General features: G+C 43.9%; 1 protein-coding gene across 1 annotated transcript; it reads right to left on the bottom strand.

The window, feature by feature from the left end:
* Positions 1-1,386: 1,386 nt before the first annotated feature.
* On the bottom strand, positions 1,387-4,842 carry LOC4336696 (uncharacterized). Its single transcript, XM_015781679.3, has 3 exons — positions 4,573-4,842; positions 3,264-3,412; positions 1,387-1,827 (listed from the first exon to the last, which is right to left on the bottom strand). The coding sequence occupies exons 1-3, from the start codon at positions 4,756-4,758 to the stop codon at positions 1,689-1,691; spliced, it is 474 nt and encodes a 157-aa protein (XP_015637165.1). The 5' UTR covers positions 4,759-4,842; the 3' UTR covers positions 1,387-1,688.
* Positions 4,843-8,223: the final 3,381 nt, after the last annotated feature.

The following is an 8,223-nucleotide window of genomic DNA, read 5'->3' as shown; positions in this document are numbered from 1 at the left end:
TCGAGCATATCACCGCAATCTCTGGGAGGATCCGATCCCAAAAAAGCCGTCCATTCACCCCGGTCGGCAGGCAGTCACCCCTGGGCACGCACTGCTCGTACGGTGGTGGCCACAGTGTGACATGATCGACCATGATCCAAAAGGCAATTCTGAAACTGAAACGCATCATGTATTGAGATTCATGTAGCCAACTCTCTGAAAACTGTCCTTGCTGCCATGAATCCATGATCTGCAACTCAGCGCAACTGCAAGAGTTACGGTGGAACGTTAGAACGTAACTTCTCGCTTGCTAGCCCATGAGTTTCAGACCGGACGAACTGTATATATACTCGCACACAACATGTAACCCGACTCAATGATACTAAGTCGTTGGGTCACGCCTACCACAATTCCCTGAACATTGGTAGTTCCATCTGTCCCTTTGCGAGCCAACCATATCTTGGTTTGAGGCAGGCAGAAGTTGCCGCTGATAGGTTGCTTGGTGAACGGTTCAGCTCAGAACGGAACAAAGCTAAAGTTGCATTGCTGAAACAGTGAAATCTGGGCCCTAAATCAGGGTCGAGGACTACTAGAAAATTATTGTTGGTAACAGGTGCAACAGTCGTCGGAGTACTCGCCTCGCCGCTTTGCTTCGTCTTGAAGATTGGAACGATACTGATAGTGCGATAGTAACAGGGAGTGGACCTGCATGCCATGTGTGACAAGCATTTGAGTTCAAATGGAGAGATTTTGTTGCATTTTTCGGCCCAGCTTTTCCAAGCACCAGAAACGGCCAACCAAACCGCAGTCCTTTCGTACGCGAGCTGATGTCTACGACTTCTCCTCCAGCTATGTAACCTATCTCAAGTTAGCTTTCGAGGTTTAGATTTCAGAACACACCCCACTACCACTCTACCAGTCGTACTACCACTCTACCAGTCGTGGTGCAGCGTTCGTCAGAGTAGTGCTACTAAAAGTTATTGGGTTGATGAGAAAAAACAGTAGTAACATTTACTGGGAGGCTAACAAAGGTATTAACACCTGCCGATTGGCCATGGCACTCACTGTAACCGCATCAGCAACAACAGAGCATAAGTGAAAACATTTACCGACACTGAAACTGAAGTGCAAAGTTGACAGGCCAACTAGCCCCTCAAGCATGTCAAATCTTCCTTAAGACAGCATCGACATATCAAGTTGTGATGTCTTCATCCAACAGCTTGGTTCGACGGATCCTTAACCCAGGTTCCTTACCCCAAGTTAAACAGCTACCAGGCCTAGAATTTTAACCTTCGAGTCTGACTGTCTAAAGCTGAGTATTACCAAATCTAGTTTGCAGTGTTACTCATTATTCCCCGAGATATAGCGATATGAGTAGGCATATTGTCTTTCCTGCCTCACATTACGTACACAAAAAATTATTCTCCATAAGACACACATGTGACATACACTTGAACAAGAGCACATATATAACAACATTAACAGCAAAATAAAGTTTCTTTTTGGTGGGATAAGAGCCTAAAGAAGTGTGTTCACTAGATGCTGAACAACATCATTTCCATGCCTTTAGCTCTGTACAATGATTACATGTCATCTACTAACAGCTCTTAAAAACTACTCACTCTGGTTATCCATTCAGAACTAGGTATACTGTTTCCTGCCACTCAAATGAAGCATGGTAGTGATAACAAACCGTGGGATGCTGCCGCCTAGTTGCCAGCATTGATTCCAAAGATCCGGACCTTGTGCATGTTCGGTAGTTTTGCAACAACCAGCACAACAACTGCAATGGTGTTGAGGAAGAGCATAGGATGTTGATAATCTGTCGTGTGCAAGGCTATCAAGTATCTGCAGAAGAAAAGAGAAAGCATCCTCATAATTAATGCTGGAGATCATAATGGTAAATAAAAGTAGTCAATAAAGGGAGAGGGAAATTGCCATCCTGTCAAGAGGTATGAGAAAGAAAAATGATTCCTGAGTGTAAGTCTACGTGATATAAAAGCTTCACAAAACTATTTGACACGTCTGGCAAGTTAAGCAAAAGTAAGATACTTGCCATGTTATCCTACAGTAGAGTGACAATATCTTTAGAGAAAATTCCTAAGTGAAACTAATTTTGGAGCAAACTAATCTGAATGTTCCCCCCCAAATGGCAGCCATTACAAGCACAATATAGACAAATATTCCCCCAAAATACCAACCATTAGAAGCACTTTAAACAAAACACAAGAAAAGAAAAAACAAGTTGAACAACCAGATGCTACACTAACTATAGAGAGTGATAATGCTCGTCCAATATTTTCAGAGAAAAAAACTAAGTAAAACTAACTTTGTAGTCTCATTTTAATATTTTTCTAAGCAGGTACAACCTATAATGCTTGTTCATAATAGGAAAGAGGTACATGGAACAACATGATGTAGTAATTAATACTTGTGCAGAAGTTGAGATAGAAGGAAAAGTGAGGCAACACAAAATATAGAATTTGCATGGAATGGTCTATCTGTATTTAGTTGTCCTGAAATAATAACCTATCATATGTGGAAACATCAGTGGATACAGGGCAAAACCCAAACCCAATCAAATATAAACAAACAATGTACAACTGCATGGCTCTGAAGGTACTCGGGTGATGAAAATGGAGATATATTGTGCATGTTATCCCAGATTATAGTGTTTATGAAATACAGCTAGAAACCAATTTCTGTAGTTATGGAAAAGAACATGATGTTCTTCTTCCAAGTCCAAAAGTTATCGTTTGTGTGTGCTTCAAATTAATCAACTACTAAGTAGTGCAACCTAGCTTTCTGAACAAATACTCTTTACCATAGCGAGCCTTGAATTGTCTAATACTCTAATGTCTACTGTAATTCATAACGAGTAACCACCATAGTTCATCCAGCCAATCCACTCGAAAATAAAATCTAATTGAAGCATTATTATCAAAGAGAATAATCGTGTGCCTTAACAATCTGCCTAGATACAGATATGAACTTTCTTCCCTAATGGAACTTGGATTTGGGGCTAAAAGATGGCAACGTAACTTGGATATGAACTTGAACTTGGATGCAAACCTTCTTACCAATCCTTACAAATGTATATCTACTGTGAGTCTGTGACTATGCCGGTAACAAACATCAGAGCTATATGTTAATTCCTTGCATACCTACTGAAAGTCTGAAACCATTTACTAGTTACTACTTACTGGCTATGTAGAATCAATCATCATCCATATTTTCAATGCTGTAGTGAAAAGGAAAATCAATCGCAACAGATTTATTCTTACAGGACCAAAGGAACCACGGTCAGAAATTTTCTGTTGCGAGTAAGCTGCTTCCCATTGTCCATTTGCTCCCACCAAGTCAATCTATTATACATCCCCTGGTCATCAGCAAACGGAGTTCCCTTCTTCCAGTGAAAAAAATGGTATGTCATCTGCAATTAAAATTCAGTTAGTAGGCAGTGGCAATAGGGAGGAAAATCTTTCTTCTACAATTGAATCCAATGCAGTTTTCTCTGTTCTCACTATGTCAAGTCACAACTATACAGTAGCCATCAGAGCAAACTCAACTAAACTATCACCACTCGGATCTTAAATATCTAAGCGAGGTTTCGGTTTAACGCCTTTTAACTGAAAGGTGGAAGTTTATGTAACTATGTCCATTGTTTTATGAAAATATATTGCTACTGCATCCTAAAAAAACATAGATAGTCCAGGAATCTTCCACTACAGTACAAGTAAATCCTACTATAGAAACCTTCAGCAAAGTGTGTGTTATAATTTGGCATTGGGTAATGCTCATATATTAAAAGAAATGCCAGCTACAATGTTATGTGAAACGAAATGCACATCATATTGCAGTACAAGTACAACACAAAAATTTCGAGATGTTCACCGCACGCTATGATATAAATTTTAACACTGCTACCCCAGCATATATTACTTATATAGTTACACATGACAAGGAGCTAGTCCATACCATTTGCATGTATCACTACGGATGAACTGCAAACTATGCGATTACTGAATAAAGCATGTTCACTATTCAGAAATGCACACCAATATAGAGGATCAAAATAGCATTTCCATCATTTATCAATTATTATGCAGTAAACTACACACCACCACTATTATGACCATACTCAGAATCAGACTAAGACTAAACAAGGCCATGCAACTGTTTCTACCTTCTAATGGATAAATGGCAATAGGCAGGGGCCATCATTACTGATACTACCATATGTCTGCATACTGAGAACAAGAAAAAATTTCGTTCTGGACCAACTGAGGCTTGAGGCTGGTGTAGGGAATTCTATTCAGCAAAATCCATAGATAGTTCTAGTTGGAATGCGAGTAACTGCGTCAAGCAGGATGTCAATGCCAACCCACACCAGCTTTTTGTTGGGAATACTCCCACTTTTAGCTAGGCAAAACAATACGCAGGCAGCCAGCAACATCCAGATGCAAGCATCCCGAATCCACCCCAATTCCAAACCTGATGATACGAACGAGCGAGCGAGCTAAACTTGCCAAGAACGCTGGCCCTCGATCCTAATCCGAATTCCAGGGAGAAGCGAGAAGGAGGGGTCCTTACCGCGAAGTGGGCGAGGTTGACGAACGTCCACGCCATGCCGGGGGTGCAGCCGAAGACGGAGAGGACGAGCAGCCAGGAGAAGAAGAGGATGAGGATGTAGGTCGTCCACACCCCGGGGTACATGAACCACTCCGTGTTCTTGTTCAGATCCGCCGGCTGCACCGCCTGCACGTACAGCTTCGCCATCGATCGCTCCCCCGCCCAAAATCCCCCTCTCTCCCTCTCGCTAAAGCTGGCGCGCCCTGTGTGCTGCTGCTGGTGGCGCGGCCTGAGCCCGTGGGATTGGAATGGAGGGGGATTTATAGAGGTGGGAGGGAGAAGGCGCGAGAGAGGGGTTTGCCCAGATTATTGGTCAGAGAGAAGCGGAGCGGAGGGAGGAGGAGGAAGAAGAAGGCGAGGAGAAGGTTCAAAGATGGAGGCGAAAAGAAAAAACGCGAGGGGGAGAGGAGAGGAGACCGACGGGCTGGCTGCCTGGCTGTGCGCCTGTGCGGCTGTGTGCCGCGACGCACACCGCGCCACCAATGCCGTCACACCGCACGGCGCCCCGGCGCCCGCAGGAGGAGAGGAGGAGGAGGTCAAGTGTGACGGGCGGGGTGGTTTTTGGGCTGCTGATGGGCCGACTTGTGTGAGCCCGTGTCTGCTCTGTGGTTGATAGTGAGCATCACCAACAGACGTACTATTTCCTTCCCAAAACCAATTTTGGAGGTTTTTAGTGAAAAAATCAGATCCAACCAATCGCCAGAAGCTCTTCTCTTCACTAGTTTTGAAGTTCCCATCCCCATATATTTCTCTATGTGGATTTGAGGGCGAAAGAGCGAATCACAATCTCTAGTTTGCTCGTTTCTCTCCTTTCCGTGCGAATGGGCAAATTTCTGTTGGGAGCGCGATCTCTCATTGTACGCATGGAAAAAAAAGAAATTTATGTTGGTAGTTTAACAGAAGATCCCACTTTTAGTTTTATAGACTATCTCTTGTAGGGGAAGAGTTTTTTCACTTTCTATTTTTATTTTTAGGTTAGAAAACCCAAAAATCAAATTTTGAGATAGATTATTGCTATGATGCTCTATGGGTGATGACGACTTTTTCCCTTCTTTCTAAACCTATGTTGTATATATTTTTATTTTACAAAAGGTGAAGAAATTCCGTTTGTTTATTCTCCCCCTGGTTTGATCAAGACATTTAGTAATTCAGTTCAGTTCTGACCTGGTGGGCTAGAGCGTGCCATATTCAGTCGTTTGCGGTGTCCTGCGATTGGACTGGCAGAATTCTATGATTCGTGAAACGGACTGCTAACTGCATCTATGCAGGTTCCATTACGCCTGGTCGACGGTCCACGGCTGGGATGTTGAAAGGATAACAGAGAATCAATTGCCACATAGGACTATAGGAGTACCATGAATATGAGGCGCATGCCCCACCAGGTAGAAGGAAGAATCCGAATCTTCCTTAACAATTACTCCCTCCCTACCAAAATACTCCCTCCGTCTCATTTTAAGTGTAGATTTTCATGTTCAATGTTTGACCATTTATATTATTTAAAATTTATTATGATTAGTATTTTTATGATTAGATGATAAAACATGAACAGTACTTTATGCGACTTTTTTTTAATTTTTTTATAAATTTTTCACATAAAATGGATAATCAAACGTTAGACACGAAAATCCATAACTATACTTAAAATGAGACGAAGAAACCAAAGGAGTATAAGAGATTTTGGGTGAATCTGATGCATCCTAATTCTACTAATCTAAACGATTCAGATTCGTATTACAGTGTATGTCATGTTCATCCATAATCTTTTATATTTTGCGACGTAAGTACTGGTCTTTTGGCGTCCGTGGAGATGAAATGCATGCATTAATAACACGTTTTCACGTTGGTACCGTACGTCGGCGCAGGCTGTTGGAACTCAATGCTGAATTGCTGATGATTGAAGAGGGAGCATCATTACCATGTTTTCTATTGAGGTACGTACGTAATTGCGTTTGTAGCATCATCGTTATGCTATTACTATCCAAAACGGCATCAGGAATTCCGAATAAAGCATTGTTGGTTGCATATATTAATCCCATCCCCATGTCATGATCGCCCGGAGCCTTTGACCTTATCTGCTCTCCGATGTAAGCATGGTGGCATGGATGGCTGCTGGTCAGCGGGGGCATGCGGTCTTCAACAAGTGGTGAGCACACTAGCAGGAGTGCAGGACAGAGCAAACAAGAAGATCGAGCAAATAACTCGCCATTTTTTATAGCACGCCACCAAGCAACCGGTCCTTGTTAGGAGTACAAGGTTGCCATCTAGAAGGAGTGAGTCCAGTGTGCAACTGTGTACTAGTAGCACATGTGACCCTGTTATGATTAAGACTCAGATTTTATTTTGCTTTTTCTTAATACATTTTGTGCTAAAACATTTTATTTCGCTTTTTTAAAATACATTTTGTGCGAAATTTTTTTTATATAAGTTGTTTTAAAATCGAATGTACTCGTTCGTCAAGCTTATGATAATTAAATTAAATTAATTATTTGCAATCTCTGTAAAGATCTTTAAGTTTCAAAACACCACCTAGTCGATCTCGATCAGCTAGTCAGCCCTATTTTACGCGTAGCAACCAAAGCTGTTGTGAACCTCTGCTGTAGAGTGTGTACTAGCTAGTTGCACAGTCAACAAAAGCCAACCAGAAGAACAAGCCAATGGTTTTCTTTCCGCCTTCTGGAAAGGAGCAGCCGTAAGCCTGTAAGGGTGAAAACTGTGTAGTGTGTACAGTACAGTTCACAGCCGCCGCCGTGCACCGCCCCGGCGTGCCGTGGCCCGTGGCCATGCCCGATCGCTCCTTCAACGATGCAACGCGCCGAGGGGGCGCGGGCGCGGGGAGTGGAGCACCGCACGGCTCACGGCTGTGCTCGCTGGCACACTGCGTTTCCGCATCCTGAAAATTAGACCTGCGGCTGCCGGCTGGGTCGTGGCCTTGTGGGTGGATTTTGTTTTTCTTGTATGCGACCATGGGCACCCCACATGAACATTGCCAGACAACAAGGAGACGTGCTCCTGCCTCCTGGCCAATCGCTGGGAAAGGGGCCGCAATTGAAACAGGGGCAAAGAGTGCAAGACAGAAGTACAGAACAAGAGAAGAAGAGGAGGTTTAGCGCTTTCAGGCCACGTCTTGATGGGCCTCGATTTCTATCCATCCACCTATACGGGCTAGAATTTTCAGCTAAAATCTTAGCGGAAAAAGTACGCCGAAGGTTCCCCCAACCGTAAAACCAGATATCCGGCGTCCCTTAACTAATCAAAACCGGTCATGATAGGTTCTTAGGTGGTTTTGACCCAGTTTTGTCCTACGTGACATCTGAGTTAGCATAGGACCCACGTGGGCTCCATATGTCAGGCTACCACGTCATATCTCTCCCTCTCTCTCTCTCTTTTCTCCTCGCTGCAGGGCGGCTGGCGGGCGAGGAGGAGGTCCCCGGGGCAAGGCGGGAGAGGAGGAGGGCGGCGTCGCCGCAGCGGCAGCAGCGGGGGTGACAACAGGGGAGAAGGGAGGGAGCTCGGGGTCAGAGAGACCCGGGAGGCAGGAGAAGGAGGCGGTGTCGCACACGCGAAGCCGATGCGTGGATGAGCATGGAGAATGGTGACGAGGAGGATGATGTG

This window comes from Oryza sativa, chromosome 4 (genome assembly GCF_034140825.1).
Source record: "Oryza sativa Japonica Group chromosome 4, ASM3414082v1".
Classification (NCBI taxonomy): domain Eukaryota; kingdom Viridiplantae; phylum Streptophyta; class Magnoliopsida; order Poales; family Poaceae; genus Oryza; species Oryza sativa.
The sequence above is the reverse complement of the archived record's forward strand: the minus strand, read 5'-3'. Positions and strand labels throughout refer to the sequence as shown.